Source organism: Schistosoma mansoni (genome assembly GCF_000237925.1).
Source record: "Schistosoma mansoni, WGS project CABG00000000 data, chromosome 1 unplaced supercontig 0071, strain Puerto Rico, whole genome shotgun sequence".
NCBI lineage: Eukaryota > Metazoa > Platyhelminthes > Trematoda > Strigeidida > Schistosomatidae > Schistosoma > Schistosoma mansoni.
Window position 1 is genome coordinate 8,399 of NW_017385989.1, and position 18,499 is coordinate 26,897.

At 35.0% G+C, this 18,499-nt stretch overlaps 1 protein-coding gene across 1 annotated transcript; it reads left to right on the forward strand.

Moving 5' to 3' along the window:
- Positions 1-4,096: 4,096 nt before the first annotated feature.
- Positions 4,097-16,676, forward strand: Smp_078690 (calponin homolog, putative). The gene is made up of 5 exons (XM_018791795.1): positions 4,097-4,307; positions 6,473-6,603; positions 9,438-9,540; positions 12,687-12,824; positions 15,140-16,676. Exons 1-5 carry the CDS (start codon positions 4,257-4,259, stop codon positions 15,800-15,802), a joined length of 1,086 nt encoding a protein of 361 aa, XP_018645022.1. The 5' UTR covers positions 4,097-4,256; the 3' UTR covers positions 15,803-16,676.
- Positions 16,677-18,499: the final 1,823 nt, after the last annotated feature.

Consider the following 18,499-nt stretch of genomic DNA (forward strand, 5'->3'; position numbering starts at 1 on the left):
CAGGTATCGAGTTGGATCCCTCGGTAAGCCAAAAATCAGAGGACTGTTGATGGTTGAAATAAGGTATATTTGTTGGCGATCTTGTTGTTTCGAAAGAATACTGAGACGTACCAAAGTTTACAAGCGGAACTGCCGAGTGTAAGCGAGTTCGTGCAAGGTCACAGGCAACGGATGGAAAAGGGTCTCTGTGGTGCACTTAAACAAACAAACACAGTAAAACAATCACTGATACAATCGGTTGTAATCATAATTGTTTCCATTATACCAATCGTGTTTTCATCGTAAAAGTAGGTCACTACAGTTTTATGGTTAAGATCTTGAATATTCATCATCAAGATAGATAAGGAAATTTTTATTGAGAAAAGAAGGCCCAGCATGATAAGATAAAATTTTTAAATTGAAATGAAATGTAATCAGGATGATCATCGAAACAGAAATAAACCATTTGGGGATAAAAGGTCTATAGAGGAGATAAAAGGAGATGCAAATGACTGTGAAGGAAGAAAAGTATGGAGGAAGAAAATTATAATCGATTAAGACTATGGTAGAAGAAGTGGTTGTACCACCTTCTTTTGAACACACAACTCTAGATAATATATAGCTGGTGCTTCGGCAATATTAAGATGCAATATAACTGCCTTTGTTAGTCTTCTACTTACCCTGTAGATAAACTTTAACGCAGAGTCCGCTTTGATTGAGTGACCTGTATTCAATGATTGAGTTTCTTATTGAGTCGCTTCCACTTCCTTTTAGCCATACTGGGTTTTTGTTCTTGAATTCTTTTAGGTCAATTGTTCATCGATCGACCTATATACCTGGTTCCACATGAACAGGTAAATTGATTATCGTACACAGAATTGATCAAGTGGGATCATTTATCCGTAAGATTTTTGATGAACATTGATTGGCTGGAAAAAATTATTCGTAAAGTTGTTGCTAATCGGAAATATTTCTCTTTGAGACTTCGGTAACTTTGACATTTGAAATCGATGTTTATATAAAGTGTTTTCTTTACAACCGAGATTAAAACTATTATTAGTTTCCCTGATAATAATAACGTTTTAATACCTTTGTTTATTCTACCTCACTGTTACCACGTGTAACAGAATTTTATTATCCCTACCATTGTTGTTATTATTATCACCTTGAAAAATAGGTATGTAGTTTTTCGATTGTACAGCCTTGAAAACAAATTTGCCGAAAAGAGAATTAGTGAATCACAATTAATTGACCGTTGGAGAGAGAGAATATTAAAATTTATATACGTATATCTGAATATGTATACAGGTAACTGAATGCGTGGGTGCTGTCACACATAAACACAAGACAATGTTATGTGCCCTATCAGTATACGGCACAAGAAGAAGATTTAAGTTCAATAGTTACTTAATTTAGTAGCAGATAGTAATGGTATTGAAGGCGAGTTTCGAAAACTAACATCATTTCGACTGAAGCATTATTCTGGTGATAAAGAATCCATGTTCAAGACAGAGTAATAAAATTATGTTTATAGTTAAATTAGAAAATATTGTCGTTTCAAGATAATCCACTGGTTAGCGTTTTTTGACAACTGGAACTCAAAACAATTGTCAACCAACTCCAAGATCACAATTTTCAATACAAATATCAAAACAGTTTTATTGTATGGGGCGGGGACGTGGAGAACTGTAGTGCCGTGCTTCAATAATTGTTCACTGCGATAACCGTTATTATACCAATTTTAACGGTGTATAAAATCAGAAGGCAAAAGAAAGCGGCAACTACATTTTTATTGATGAATGATGCAGACCAGAAAGCTGTGGGCACATGAGCAAATGTAAGCGAGCGAAGCAAAGATGATGCATAGTGGAGATGGCGGGGAAGCCAACTTGCTATGAGCAAGCATTACTCAATATTTATAATCAGACAAAAATGAATGACAGACATATGATGAATAGGATACGAAGGGTACACATATACGCTCATATAAAAATACAGTCAACGTTAATAAGCGAATAATTAACAAGATCAAAATATGACTCATAATGTATAGGTGAATTAGCTTGGGCCAGAAGTTAGAATAAAGTATATGGGCTTAACATAACAACCGATACTACAGAACTACGAAAGCCATCATCCAGAAGATACAAGTGTTTATTAACAGTTGTCTACGCAAGATACTTCGGATCCGTTGGCTAGACACTATCAGCAACAAGTTACTGTGCGAGACAACGAACCAGATTTCAGCGGATGAGGAAATCAGGAAGAAGCGCTGGAAGTGGATTGGGCACACTTTGAGGAAATCCCCAGATTGCGTCACAAGACAAGCCCTCACATGGAATCCTGAATGTCAAAGGAGAAGAGGAAGTCCAAAGAACACATTACGCGGAGAAATGGAGACAGACATGAGAAGAATGAACAAACAATGGATAGAACTAGAAAGGAAGCGCATGACAGAGTGAGTGGGTTGTAGAATTCTGGTCGGCGGCCTATGTTTCATTGGGAGTAACAGGCCCAAGTAAGTAAGTAAGTAAGTAAGTAAGTAAGTAAGTAAGTAAGTAAGTAAGTAAGTAAGATAATCCACGTTTCATAGTTCGATGAAATAGTCATAACCCTAATTTAAATGTGGTTTGCGAAATATGTCTTGATTTTACTTCCGACTTAAAAAGTATTTGACTAGAAATTTATTTAAATATCACACTAAACACCATTGAATACAAGAAAACTCAGACAGTTTAAAATATATAACAAATAAATATACATGCGAAATAACAAACTTCTAACTAACAACACGATAGGAACTCAACAAAGTGAAAAGTCAAAAGGTTAAAATGACGAGACTATAATTTATGGACGAACAAATCAGACACAAGATAACAGGCCTGAGATTTCGCCGGCAAATTTACTCATCCATTTGGCCAAATAGTGTCTTGGCATTTTAACTGATGTCAATTTCTGATGAAAAACCGTAAATCTAATTCCTAACCCTAACCATCAACTGTGAATCATAATCCTTATTCTTCAAACTGCTTTATAACTCTCATTTAACCCTAGTAAGTAGGTGGACACTCTCAGTGTCACTTCGGTGTAGCTCAAAAGTCGTCCATAATTCATAGTCTCACTGTCGAGAGAGCCAGCCTAATAATGACAAAATAATATACATATCAGTCCTGGAAATGAATTTCTAACCAAAACAGTAATGTCTACCTCGAAATAGTGACAGATTTTAGAAACAACCACGACGATCATTAGAACGACATCAACATAAACTAATACTACTACTCCTTGCTTTACTTAAGTTGTACATACTAATAAATAGTATAAATTTTTATATATACTTGAAATCATGAGTCAGTTGAAGCTGGACCACCGTAGAAAACCTGGAAGCACTGAACGGCCGTTTCGTCCTATTGTGGGACTCTTCAGCAGGGCGTATTCACGATCCCGTCTCGCGAGCGAGATTCAAACCCACAACCTACCAGTCTTGCGCCAGAGCGTCAATGTACACTGAATGTGAGACTTTTAAAGATGGATTCATATCAAAACATAGAATTGTTACAACTCATAACAGTCATTTATTTTCACTTAAACAGTAAATCCATGTTAGTTTGTCCATATTGTTGTTCAGGTTCATAGTACTAATCCCAAGTGTTGGATATCAAATGTCTAGTGACAAAATAGATATGTCTTATAGTTTAATGTCTATCCTAAACCATTTTTTGTGTTTGTATCCTTAATGTGTTCTATGTGCATATGATTTGCTTCGCAATCTGCACAGAAATATGATATTTAAGAAGAGGAAACAGGCAAACAAATGAAGTCGACCCATTTGAAATGTGTTAATTTCTCTTTAATATGTCCTACATGTTGTTATTGTCATAATGATTGGTTTGGCCACATAGTGAAGTGAAGGGAAGGTTACACCTAATAATGAAATGAATCTAAAAATCAATTCAATATAGTTTCCTTTTAAGGAAAGCAATATACGTGTTTATATAATAAGCCAAAAAAGGATAGTACATACTAATAAACATTGATAAACGATTATTTTTAAGAAGGTACATAAATAATAATTCAGAAAAAAAAATTTTCAAGGTTACAAAAAGGTAATATTGATAGAAAACTTTGGACTACACACTTTCAAAGGTGCCTATCATTTGAATCAGAACCAATTTCATTACAAAATCTTTAGATTTACATCAGTGTGAATCTGAATTCATTTTTTCCAAACTCTGTATTAACTCTCTCACAAAACATAATACTTAACTAAAAAACAAATGGCTACTCGAATGAGCGATATGGGTATGGATGTACAAATTAATCGTCGGGTAAGTTTAATATTAAATTATTCTTAATTATGATAGTATACAATAGTAAGGAAAGAATTAAATACATTGATTAAAAAAAAATGAAATGTTGAGTAAACTAAATCTATATCAAAAGGGGTTAAGTGCTCTGGCGCGAGACTGGTAGGTCCTGGGTTGGAATCTCGCTCGCGGGGCGATGACGTGGATGCGTACTGCTGAGGAGTCCCACAATAGGACGAAACGGCCGTCCAGTGCTTCCAGGTTTTCTACGGTGGTCTAGCTTCAATTAACTCATGATTTCAACTATGAAAATACTGAAATATCCACAAAAACCCCCTTCTGATAACATTCAGTATTCTTGTTTCATTCCTAGTAGATAAGAATTAAACTTCAATATTCCTTACAATAGTCGTGGTATAAAATTATTGATAACTAAACCATTTTAATTTTAGAAGGAACATCTCTTTTTTTATGACTGGATGTATTCAGACAATGTAATCTTAAAACCAATTTTGCCTAACAGTTTTTGAATCATAGTTCGAGTATATTGACATGATATATTAGATATGTTTGAGAAAACTAAATGTAAGCCACGTTTATCCAAACATATTTCAGGCTGTTTGGGAAGTTGAATGATCTTTGTGGAAGTTTAAATAAAGGTTTACTAAGATTATGGTGTGTGCTACTGATGTCGACAGATATAAGTAGTATATATCATCAATCGAAAGTGGAATGTCTAGAAGTAGAAGGTTAAGAAGATGGAAGAAAAAAGAATGACAAAAAAGAATTATTGGTATGGAAACGAAGGAACAATGAACTCTGAGACGATTGATTGACATTTTGCAAATGAAGTATTTACTGTATAGGACGAAACCCGCGTCCTGGATTCCACTGCTAGCCACTATCCATCTCTGCTTACTATTTACCGTATGGTTTTCAGATTTTACTAAGGTGTAATTTTGTGCTCAAATACATTCGATTGTTCTCACTTATTTTCTTGTTTACTACAAGGTAACATCTGACCTATTGACATTTGAAAATGTGAAGTATTCCAATATGTTTTAGATTACCAGTATAAAAAGTTTTTTTCACAAACGAAATGAATATGTTTCAATAAGACAGTAAAAAATCAGGTACAGAAGACACTATAAACCATTTGCAGAACGAACAACATTGTAATTAATCGCTTTTACAAGGCGATAAGATATCAGGTAATCTAATATAAAAGTACAAGTGTAAGGTCTTTTTGTTCAAAAGTCATAATATACCAAATATTAATTAAAAGATATATTACACCAACTTTCAACCTTAAGGTAAGATGTTGGCTGATAAGTCATTCATCAATGTGGTTATACTAGAATGTAATTTTATCTGTACTTATTATTATTATCATTATTAGCTTTATTCAATATTATATTATTTGGTACAAAATCGAATTCTCAGCATAAAGTATTTCAACATGTTTACGTTTCTTATTTCTTCGTTGCTCTTGATGATAAACATTCAGTGATCGCCAGTTGGATGTCAGCAGTTCAGTCAATCGACATATGAATAATGTATATTCTTTTTGCTGCATGTTCCCAGCAAACAAGACATCTCTGATTAGGCCTTTTGTAACCTTTACAGCGAAAGGTTGTACAGTTTTCAGAAACGCACCGGAACAGGTTGTGTGCTTAATAGCCATAATGATGTATTAAAACAAACAATATTAGATAACTTGTTGAAATATATAGATGACAGGAACAGGTAGCCCAGATGTTTAAGCAGGCCGCCCTTGTAAGCTATTAACAATGAATAACTATAATGTACTTTTATTCTTGGATATAAATAACTCCATCAATTTGAGATTAATTGTGTGAAAAACCAAATTTCTTTAACATTAGGATAATTTTTATATACTTGAAATCATGAGTCAATTGAAGCTAGACCATCGTAGAAAACGTGGAAGCACTGGACAGCCGTTTCGTCCTCTTGTGGGACGCCTCAGCAGTGAGCATCCACGATCCCACCTCGCGAGCGAGATTCCAACTCAGGACCTACCAGTCTCGCACCAGAGCACTTGACCGATAGACCACTGAGATACTAGTGAGACCACTGAGATACTTTATTAAATATACTTTGAAATTGTTTCTTTTTTCAAGAGTTCAAGTCTCTCATGTATTTTTTGTTGTTGTTTTCTATACTAGTTGAATAGTAAATATGATGCAGAAAGTGAAGCTGAAGCCATCAATTGGCTAAATCAATTAACAAATGAAAATGTACCATTTGGCAGAGAAAATGTTGCTGCTGCTTTGAAAAATGGACAGATATTAATCAAGTAAATGTGAACACTTTTTTTGAGAACATTAAATCACTTTGATTAGTTAACGAATTTCGTGGACATAGAGATAAATAGGTAATTATACCATCTTACTTAGGGCTTTTTAGACAAACTTTGGTAGTCTCATGGAAGACTGAAATCAATTATCATTTGAAGTAGCTGAGTATTATAGTTTCTGTAAGAGTTTTTTCTCTGTACTCAATAATATTCACCAAATCTAAGCAATAATTACTTATTCAGCTGCTTAAAAATCGAACCGTTACCGAGATGTCTCATAGATTTCGAATATACATTGAAGATAATTGTATTTGATGAGTTATTTGGATGCCTTGAGAGGCATCGTATGAATATTTGAAAGGTGAGGAACACCTTTTGAATGACATTGTTGTTTCGGAACTGTATATCCTTCACTTATCTCTTGGAAGTTTCGATAACCCCAGTGAGTTCGTGATCAAAGTTGCTAAACACATGTAAAGAAAATTCTCTGTGACTTTCACCGCTCTAGTTATGATGTGGTATACACAAGTTATTTGACGCTCTCTTCAAAAGCCAAGGATTTTCATGAAAAATCTTGTGTGTTTTACTTTAAAAACGTGGAACACAGGGAACTAAAATTTGTCGATACTCTTAATTCTATGACATTACTTCAGATACGTTTTTGAAGTATTGAGAGATCAATGAAATCATGAGCTATTAGTAATTTACTTTTCCTCGTAATTTTCTCCCACTGACGAAATGACTGACTTGTAACACTAAGTTGTTATTATACAAGAAGATTTGAAGTGTATTCCAAAACTGTACGTCAGTTCTTGATAGATAATCCGGTTCTACAATTACATATCCAAATTAATAATCCATAAAATTGTCCAGGTTTAATTGAAAGTATTTCTGGTTAGCGTTTTTATAGCAAGTTAGTTTTTTGATGGATGAGGTCGCTAACCCCATGCCCAACCTTCCTCCTTTATCCGGACTTGGGACCGACAGTAGCCCCAGAGGGGCTCCAGGCAGAATATGTCATTTAAAATTGTAACATGTGAATCAAGGATTGTTTGTCATATAAAATCAAATCAACTTGTCAATGCTTGGGTGAATCAGTTTATAAGTATGATGAAATTGTGAGATAAATGATCAGAATAAATATGGTCGATGTTGGGTAAGAGAGAGAGAGAGGATAATGTAATTACAAATCAGAAATTACGTAATATGTTGAATAAAAAGGATTAGACAAGAATTAGTAGATAGGGTTGGATGCTGAATAAATTTCCCCAAAAAGGTTAGCAAGTGTAATAATAATAATCAAATGTGAGTGCGATTAGTTTAATATATAAAAATGAACATCGATCAAATTACGACTCATTATCATAAAATTGACTATTAACTAACGAGGCCCGAAGTCGGCCACACAAGAAGAAGCGGTTGAACATATTTGTTTTGGAAGCCAAGCTTTGGCTTTTTGATCTGAATAGCGACTGCTTCATCCGTCTTCAGGATTCTCATTCTGACGGATTTAGGCAGATTGCTGTTAACACAATATATCATTGTGAAAGATTGCTCAATATAGGCCCGTTTGTGCTAAATTAGCTAATATGAAGCTGTTAACAGTTTCAACTAGACCTTTGCCTAAAGACACTGGGAGGTGCTCGCAAACTTGAAAAAACAAATTCTTAGAACACCTGCCAATATAACCTGCTCCACAGGAGTAGTGACTAGTTTAGGTAATTTCTGTTTCAACTTCGGAGTGATCATTGGATGTGTAGAAAACAATAATTGTAGTTTGCCTGCATTAAAAGTTCTTTGGATTGCTCTGTGTAACTTTGGTCTTACCATTTCACCGGATGCATCGCCTGTAAATTGTAATCGTATATACTCAGGCTTTTTGCTCACAGATAAGCATTCCTTATGATGTAAATTATTTGTTAAATGTTTATTTTTAAATGTCTCCGGATATCCTTTTTTTCAGAGTCGTATACAATTCATTTGTTTCGTCTTCAACTGCATCTAGGGAGAATATCGTCTTCGTTCTATAGTGATATGTCTTAATCAGGTTCCTTTTGTACTGTAGAGGAACAAAATTATTAAAATTTGTGTATTAGTCAGTCCAATTAGTTTTCTTGTTTCTTTAACTTCTTAATGAACCATCTTTTTTCCTTGTATGTAGAACATCTAGGAACGCTATTCTACCTCTATTTTCTTCCTCACGTGTAAATTGTATGGACGGATGAGTGTCAATAAATCGCTCGAGTGTTTCTACTTAGTCATTTCATAGTTTGCAAAAGAGGGACGTATCGTCCATATATCGGCAGTAAAATGAAAACTTGTCAATCTGCTGTACGAGTGCACCGTTTTGTAGTTTAGCGAGAAAAATGTCAGCTAATATGGGACTTGAGGGTGAACCCATCTCCACACCATCTGTTTTTCTATACATTTCATCATTGAATTTGAAGTTTAGGTTCGTAGTACATTTTGGTAATAATTCCTTGATGATCTCCACATGGGTTATACTCTCTATTTCTTGTCATTATTTCAATGAGATCATAAACCGATCAATGTTAGACCATTCTTAAGAGCCTGGAATAACTGAGTGACCGTCTGGTGCTTGTATGGGAATCACCCGCAGTGCTCATCTGCGATCCTGCACTCACAACTCAAACCCAATCATATATTAATACCGTTATTGCTTTAGAAGTAGTTTGATATGTAGCTTATATAGAAGTATGTTTACAATTGACCGATTACTTCTAACGTTATTTGTTGCTTTTTGTTATATTAGTTTGTTTATTTGTTAAATAAAATTTTTGCTTAAATGGATCCCTATCTCGTCTAATAAATAGGTTGATCAATGTCGTTTTTGATGGCACTGCATCTCTTCCATCAGCTGCAGCTAAAATGAAAAGACCATTCAAAGCCAATACAATGACCGCTCCTTTTAAACAGGTAGGTAGAATGATAACGAATAGTAATATTAAAATTACGTAATGTCTAGTCGCCTATCAAAAGAAAATTTTTTTCACATCCCGTTTAACTATTATGCCGAAATGAATCCTTCTTTGAATCAGTTAAAATTTTATTACTTCCTTACTTCATTGCTTTGATTACTTACTTACTTAGGCCTGTTACTCCCAATGGAGCATAGGCCGCCGACCAGCATTCTCCAACCCACTCTGTCCTGGGCCTTTCTTTTTAATTCTATCCAACTTTTGTTCATTCTTCTCATGTCTGTCTCTATTTCTCGGAGTAATGTGTTCTTTGGTCTTCTTCTTTTCCTTTGGCCTTCAGGATTCCCCCGCAGGAGCTACAGGAGGAGTTCAATTGCTTTGATTGTTGAGATAAATATCATTGATTCGGAATCTTGAATTGTTCGAGCTTTATCATATATAGATATGAGGATTACGAATTAAAGTACCTGAATGAGTAATTAAATCATATCAGAAACAGCTATAGGTAAAACTATTGGAATGTGAAAGGTAATATTGATCCACCTAAATCTGCGAAACATCACTTTGCTTGTAAGATCATTAATATTATAAAATGAAGTAGGAGAAATTTAGATAAATGACAATCTGATGATGAATTATACCCATGTTGATATTGTTTTCTGTGTCACTGCTTGACTGACTAGTATGGGATACTAAAGCTGCGAATCTAACGATAGAACGATATGGATTTATTTTTCCCTCAAAATAAATTAAAATGATGCATGTACAGACATTTTATATGGTTTATTTACAGTTAGATCTACATTAAAATCAAATAAATTGAATTAAGAAGTATTGAATACCAACTAGTCAATAACACATTTACTGCATCATACGATTAAGTATTTATAACTAACAGATATTACCAAGTTATAGAATTACTCCTACTCAGGATGTCATTACAGACTACTGGAGAAAACAATTTCGTATGTCGTTCGCACTATAACCAACTAGGTCGTTGGTCACCATATCACCTCTCCCACAAAATGGTGTTGGGTCCTTCTGGGATAACATTGGATAAATGGTGATACCCTTGACTTATTTATTAAATGTTTTCATCTTCGTTGAAATCACTTTTTCTATTTCATCTACGAACTGCAGCTCAACTATCAACGTTATATTTAAGATATTTTTATGTTATTGTCCAATCGCTAATTAAGAATAAGTTTTTAATATCACTTCCTTCCTCCTAATCAGACTGGAAACTTCTCTTATGAATTGATTCATAACAATGTGAGCAGCCACTTGTTGTAGTCGGCCGAATATTATAAAAATAAAACTGAGAGTAATGAACTTGAAGTTAAAGAATTTTCTGAGAATTTTGACTGAAATGTAGTGGCTAGATCTGAATGGATGGTAACTTCAAGACTATCTGTGATCTCAGTTTTATTATTGTTCAATCCAAGTTCATTATTGCATGAACTAAGATTTATACCCATGGTACCTTCTCATTAAACTGCATTTGAAATATTTTTCTAAAACTTATTTACGACTTCATTAGAAATAAATGAATCATTAAAACAATTTGATATCTAATGAAATGATATCGGAAATCGATTTATTGAAAACATTTATCTCAATGATTATGGATTTCATTCGACATGACTAGATCATTAGAATTAGCAGAATATGACTTAATTTAGTAAGGACCGGAGTCAGACAAGGCTGTCTACTCTCACCCTTCCTCTTTCTTCTGGTGATTGGCTGGGTTATGAAGACCTCCACATCTGATTGGGAGCACGGAATACAATGGACATCTCAGAACCAATTAGATGATTTGGACTTCGCAGATAAACTAGCCCTCTTATCTCATGAACACGAACAGATACAGACGAAGACAACAAATGTAGCAGCAGCCTCTGCATCAATAAGCCTCAACATACACAAAGGAAAAGCAAGATTCTCAAATGCAACACAGAGAACACCAACCCAATCACACTTGATGGCGAAACTCTGGAAGAGGTGGAAACATTCACGTACCTGGGAAGCATCATTGATAAACAAGGAGGATCGGATGCAGATTGAAAGGTGAGAATTGGCAATGCAAATACAGGATTTCTACAATTGAAGAACATATGCTACTCAAAACAACTGTCAACTAAATTCAAAGTGACAATCCTCAATACGAATGTCAAGTCAGTCTGTTCTACTGTACGGAGCTGAAACGTGGAGAACTACTACATCCATCGTCAGGAAGGTACAAGTATTTATAAACAGTTGTCTACGTCAGATACTCAACATTCACTGATCGGATACTATCAGCAACAGAGTTTTATGAGAGAGGACAAACCAGCTTGCAGCTGAAGAGGAAATTAGGAAAAGACGTTGGAAGTGGATAGAACATACATTGAGGAAATCACCAAACTGCATCACGAGGCAATCCCTAACTTGGAATTTGGAAGGAAAGCGGAAAAGTGGAAGGCCAAAGAGCACATTACGTCAGGAAATAGAAACAGATGTGAAAATGATGAATGTTAACTGGAAAGAATTGGTTGGGACAGGGTTGGATGGAGAATGCTGGTGGGCGTCCTATGCTCCTCGAGTAGGGGTAACAGGCGTAAGTAAGTAGGTAATATGACAGAATGTATGAATTTCGCCTAGAGTTTACTTTGTTGATCTTTTCTTCCATCCCAGAAATAATATTTATTTCAATAGGGAAATTTATTTACATCATAAAACCTGTATATGGTTTCTGAGTACAATTTTGAATTTAATTGCTTGGTCATACAGTTCCTGAGTGTGCCGATGTGTGGCAAATAAGATTTAATGAAAACTTTTCCATCGATTTTACTTCTGTAGCGGAAGGTGATATATTTTAATCCGTAACTGTGTCGTCTATTGAAACCACGAAATGAAGTCCCGTTATGATGGAATACTAGATTTGAAGGTCAAATTGTACTGAAAACTGAGTTGTAATTGGAAATAGACAACTGTCATGAAAAAGATTGAAATTTGTAGATTGACCTCTTCACTACGATTATTTCTGTCAGATTCATACTTGTCTGAGTTTTTGATGAAAGAGACCAAGTTAATAAAGAAGCAAATGTTGTATGACTCATATTCTTTGTAGATTATGTTTACTGTTATTTCTGTGCAATTTTATAGATGGAAAATATTCAAACTTTTCTCAATGCAGCAGTTGCCTATGGAGTACCTAGAGCTAGTTTGTTTCAAACCGTTGATTTATATGAATTACGTAATATGCCACAAGTTTTAAATACATTACTACAACTTGGAACAGAGGTTAGTTTATTGAATAATTACATTGTTATAATTTCTCTTATTACCACCAAGCTATTCCTATTACTTAGTAATCTTGGATACCAATTCACTCTACAAATCCCCAAATCAAAACACAGTTGAACAGGAATGAAATTATATTCAAAATAACCAGAGTATATGGAAGTAAGAAGCATAGTAAGAAAAACGTTAGGATATTTACAGTTTTTACATGAGAAGATTCTAGAGTGTCCTCCAAGTATCCACCAACTCTGATTGGTTGAGAAATAGCCAATCAGCATGTGGCAACATAATCCTGCACGAAATGTGCTTTAATCCAATTTGTATTCCGCTAACGTGTATATTTTATGTTGATCATTATTTGTCTTATCTCATTTATTTACCATGAAATTAAGTAATAAATTGAGTCAATTTATTTAGCAAGAACTTTACTTGACTGATCGATAGTATTGCTAATTTTTCTTTAAGCTATTTTATAAGTATCAGAAGGGGTTTTGTGGAGATTTCAGTATTTTCATGGTTGAAAGCATGAGTCAATTGAAGCTAGACCACCAAGCGAAACCTGGAAGCACTGGACGGTCATTTCGTCCTATTGTGGGGCTCCTCAGAAGTGCGCATCTATGACCTTGCCTCGCGAGACTCGAACCCAGGACATACCAGTTTATAAGTGCAAATAAGCATAGTAGTTTTATATAATTTGACTGAGTGGTTAGTATAAATATCTACCGATTAAAAACCTTAGAAATTGGAAATGTCATTCCCTATGTATTCGGGTACTCGGAAATTTAACTGACACAGCATATTCTCGGCTGTATTACTTATGACATCTACTAACTTGAAACAAAGGGGAAAATGTATTAAATATCATTATCTTCAGACATTTATAAATGAACTAGACAAATTAGCAAATAATAACAATGTTGTGAGTTAAGTAAGATCTTTCGTAAAATAGTTTATAAATGTTGCTACAAACAAAACAACTTTAAGTTCACTTCATGTTGTTTGTTTGTCTCTTCTCATTGTTGCTTAGGACTGCAATTGATCGGTCTCTTATTGGCAGAGACTGATCGATTGCAGTCAAACACCCCATTGCACAAGAGGGTAGCTAAGTAGATAACGCTATGGCGTTTGAAGCGAACGGTACTGAGTTAGAGTCCCTGAGTGAACATCAACTCTAGGCTACATGTACATCCAGCTGATGAGTCCCAAATAAACGCGCTTCCTGGATTTTACTGCTAGCCACTATCTAGCTTTGCTTATAAAACAACTTTAGTTTGTTCCTAAGCTTCAATTTTAGTTCTCTCATAACTATTTCAATGACGAAAAATAATATTCTGATTGATTAAAGTTATGTCCGACCAAAGTCATCAAGTTGTGGCCTACAGAAACTCTCTCATTCCGTTTTAGTTGTATACCGAAAATAGAAACTATTCATTATATTCAGAGATAAACTCATATCAAATTATGTTGATTTCACATTTGATTTGAGGTGATACTATTAGAATAAGGACTGGAGCCAAACTATCTCTCAACTCTCAGTACGCATTAACCATCACATTTCATTGTATTCCCAGCGTTGATCGTTATACATAATATTAGCCTAATTCTATACAAAAAGGAGTTAGGTTCATTTTATGTTCGTGTGTTAGTTGTAATATTTTTATATGAATGTGTTGAAAACATTCAGGAGCATAATAAATTGTATAGCTGAGTTTTACATTTACTAAGCGGCTTTTGAATAGATACAATTTGAAGGTAAACATTCTCTCCACATTCTTAAAGCACTTAAATAAACTAACATTGGAGGACCGTTTTCATCAGAAGGCTACATCAACCGTCGAGCACCTACGATAAGATCCTAAAATATTTTGAAAATTTTAAACTACTTAATTGTCCTTAAGTAGGTAAGGGATGAAAACGTAAAACATTTCGCGGAACAGAATGATCAGTGAAATTTTAATTTCCCACTAAGTTACGATTAAAAATAAAGATATAAGTAAGAATGTGTCTTACTACAGGATATCTTCCGTCCATACATACATTTCGTAAAACACTCATTTGGTATTTATAACTGGAGAGGATTCTTAAATCAACAGAGTTGGAGAAAGTACTTAAAGGATTGTCGAAGGACCAAGTGAAATAATTTTGGAGTTGACCTTATTTTGGCCTGAGATGTATATCTTCCATAGGTACCGATCAATAATTTCGTTAAATGGTTTGGGATGCTACAGTGTTTATAATATCTTTATTAATTACTGTTTAATGTTCGATAATGGTTGAGGGAAATATTCATTGTTCTTCTTCTTTTTCTGAAATAGTGTCAACGTAACAATTTTAATGGACCCGTATGTGGTCCTAAGCCAACGTATGAGAATAAACGTGAGTTCACTGAAGAACAACTTAGAGCATCCGAAGGCATAATTGGTTTGCAAGCTGGAACTAATAAATGTGCTAGCCAAGCTGGAATGAGTCATGGTGGACCACGACACATTACAGATATTAAGGTAGATGCTGCTTCGAAAGAAAGTCAGGGTGTCATCGGTCTTCAGATGGGCACGAACAAAGGTGCTAGCCAAGCTGGAATGAGTCATGGTGGACCACGACACATTACAGATATTAAAGTAGATGCTGCTTCGAAAGAAGGTCAGGGTGTTATCGGTCTTCAAATGGGTTCAAACAAAGGTGCTAGCCAAGCTGGAATGAGTCATGGTGGTCAGAGACATATTGCAGACATTAAAGTTGGTGATATGTCAAAAGAAGGTCAGGGTATTATCGGTCTTCAAATGGGCTCGAACAAAGGTGCTAGCCAAGCTGGAATGAGTCATGGTGGTCAGAGACATATTGCAGATATTAAAGTTGGTGACATGTCTAAAGAAGGTCAGGGTGTCATTAGCCTACAAATGGGCGCAGGTAAAGATCAAGTGGCTTCACAATCTGGTATGAGCTTTGGAGCACAACGTCATATTGTAGATTCACATTAAAACGGTTACCAATTAAATCTAATCTTAATTTATCTCATAAGGCTTTCTGCTTATTTCCGATTACATCATCAGAATTATCATTCCTATCTTGCTCTATTACTGTTATTAATATGCTTGCCATTAAGCTCTTTTCCATATGACCGCCATAATTAATCATATTTATCCGTAAAATCAGAACTATGATAGTAAAAAGAAAGTAAACTGTTCAGAGAATGTCGATGCAATCCCATTTTGAACTTATCCTAAATTCGGCTGACAATTTTAATGCTTTATTTCTATTTAAATGTAAATCACGTGTTTGAACGATGACTATTACCTATCAATATTCAATGAAGATCTAAGAGAATCATGTTCATGTTATCGTTGTCATGTTTATCTTCAATAAACGTTTCTCATTATTGAATATTCATTCACTATAGTATGAGACAACTATAAGATGTTTCTTGATGTATAATCAAGACTTACTCACTTACTTACTTACTTACGCCTGCTACCCCTCGTGAAGGAGCATAGGCCGCCCACCAGTTCTGGTTAGCGTTTCTCAGAGAGTTGGTTTTCTATAGGATGGCATCGCTAACCCCATGCCCAACCCTCCTCCTTTACCCGGGCTTGGGACCGGCAGTAACTCTATAAGAGCTACAGGCGGAGTTATAATCAAGAGACAAACACTAATTTTTTCTTATCGCTTTTTGCTTTAACATTCACTATGGTTTCTTTTTTATTTTTCAGATCAATTTTTGATCCATAAAATTTACCAAAATGATCTTTTATTCTAAAAGAAATGTATTTATTTACATTGTTTATCATAGATCTGTTTTTATCATTGCTTCTATGCTATCATTAACAAATTTGTAATGAATAGTTTTTCTTTAAATTTTATAGTTTACAATGAGTTTCAACAGATTTCAGTAAGAAGGGGTTTTGTGAAGATTTAAGTATTTGCATAGTTGAAGTCATAAGTCGATTGAAGCTAGACCAACATGCAAAACCTGGAAGCAACTGAATGCCCGTTTCGTCTTATTGTGGGACTCCTCAGCAGTGCGCATCCACAATCCCACCTCACGAGATTCGAACCCAAGACCTAATAGTCTCGCTGTCGAGCACTTAACCACTAGACCATTGAGCCGGCCGGATCCGATGGTGTTAATGTCTAACTTCAACCAATCCACGATGTTTGAGCAACCGTTCACAAATTGTCTTCAGTGAGTTGATATTTCACAACAGATCTGGTTGAACTCCACTGGTCACTGCTCCTCATTAGAACTCACTAGAACGGTCGCTCAACTTCGTGGATTGGTTGAAGTTAGACATTAAAATCATCGGATTCCGGCTCAGTGGTCAATCGGTTAAGTGCTCTGGAGCGAGACTGGTAGGTCCTGGGTTAGAATCTCGCGAGTGCGGGATCGTGGATGCGTACTGCCGAGAAGTCCCGCATTAGGACGAAATGGGTGTCCAGTGCTTCCAGGTTTTCCATTGTGATCTAGCTTCAGTTGACTAATGATTTCAACTACACAAATTTCAATAAGTTTATACTGAAGTTCAACGAAAAGCCCAACTTGACATTATTATTTTCTAGGTTTAGCAGTAGGTTGACTGTTTCATAATGTATAGGCTTGTATCTTAATCCAAGTGTCATTTTGATTTTTGATTAAAGTAAGCTAATGGTAATCAACACGATGATGAAAAAATTGGGTTTCATGACAGTTGCTACTGCCGTTGTGATACAACAGATGCCCATGTGTAGTTAGAAAAGGTACCACAAATGTCTCAGTCAAGATATTACCACTATGATTAATGGACAACAGCTAACCTGATGTGGGATTGAGACTAGTACATTAATCAGTTATTTGGTAGTAAACATTCTCAAATCATCTATTCCTTAATGCTAATTGATTTTAACGAGTTGCATGGCAATATGACAACTTTTCTCAGTAAATTACCACAGATGTGAAAGTCGTTTGACTTTAGGTGGTTAGTTTCTATAAGCAATAAACTTTGAACCTAGAATAAATGTTAAAAGACATTAGAATTCGATGAAAAAGAAGAACCTGAGAACATGATACTGGTTGTCGCTAAGTGATCACCTAACATGTATATAAATTAACCCGATATTATGGTTCCTCCCAGTTATTTCCAAAGACTAAACATTAAATAAATGATACTGCAATTTCGAAGTATTTATAATAGAATTGACTTTACATCTAGACTGGTAGAGTTTGTTCAGTACTGAAAACCGAGAAGACATAACGTTGGTTTCAACATGGTGATGTATTAATACGGATGTATTTTTCTAACTTCGTTCATTATATCTGTTAAAATTTGCGCAATGGTTATTATTATTAACTTTATTCAATAATATACTTTTGGTACAATATAGAATTCTCAGCACAAGGTATATCAACAAGTCCCCTTTCCTTACTTCTTAATCGATCCTGACAATAGAGATTGAGTAATCACCAGTCAGATGTTGGCAGTTCAGGAATCGACGTCTGAATTATGTACATTCTTTTCTCTGAATGTTGCCAGCAACCACAATGTTTCTGACTGTGCTCTTTCTAACTTGTGTAAGAAATAGTCGCAAACGTTTGATAAACATGCCTGAATATGTTTTGCGATTAGTAAACATAATGATGTGTTCAAACAAGCAAAAACAGATAACTTGTTGAAATATCTAGATGACAGGAACAGGTAGCTCAG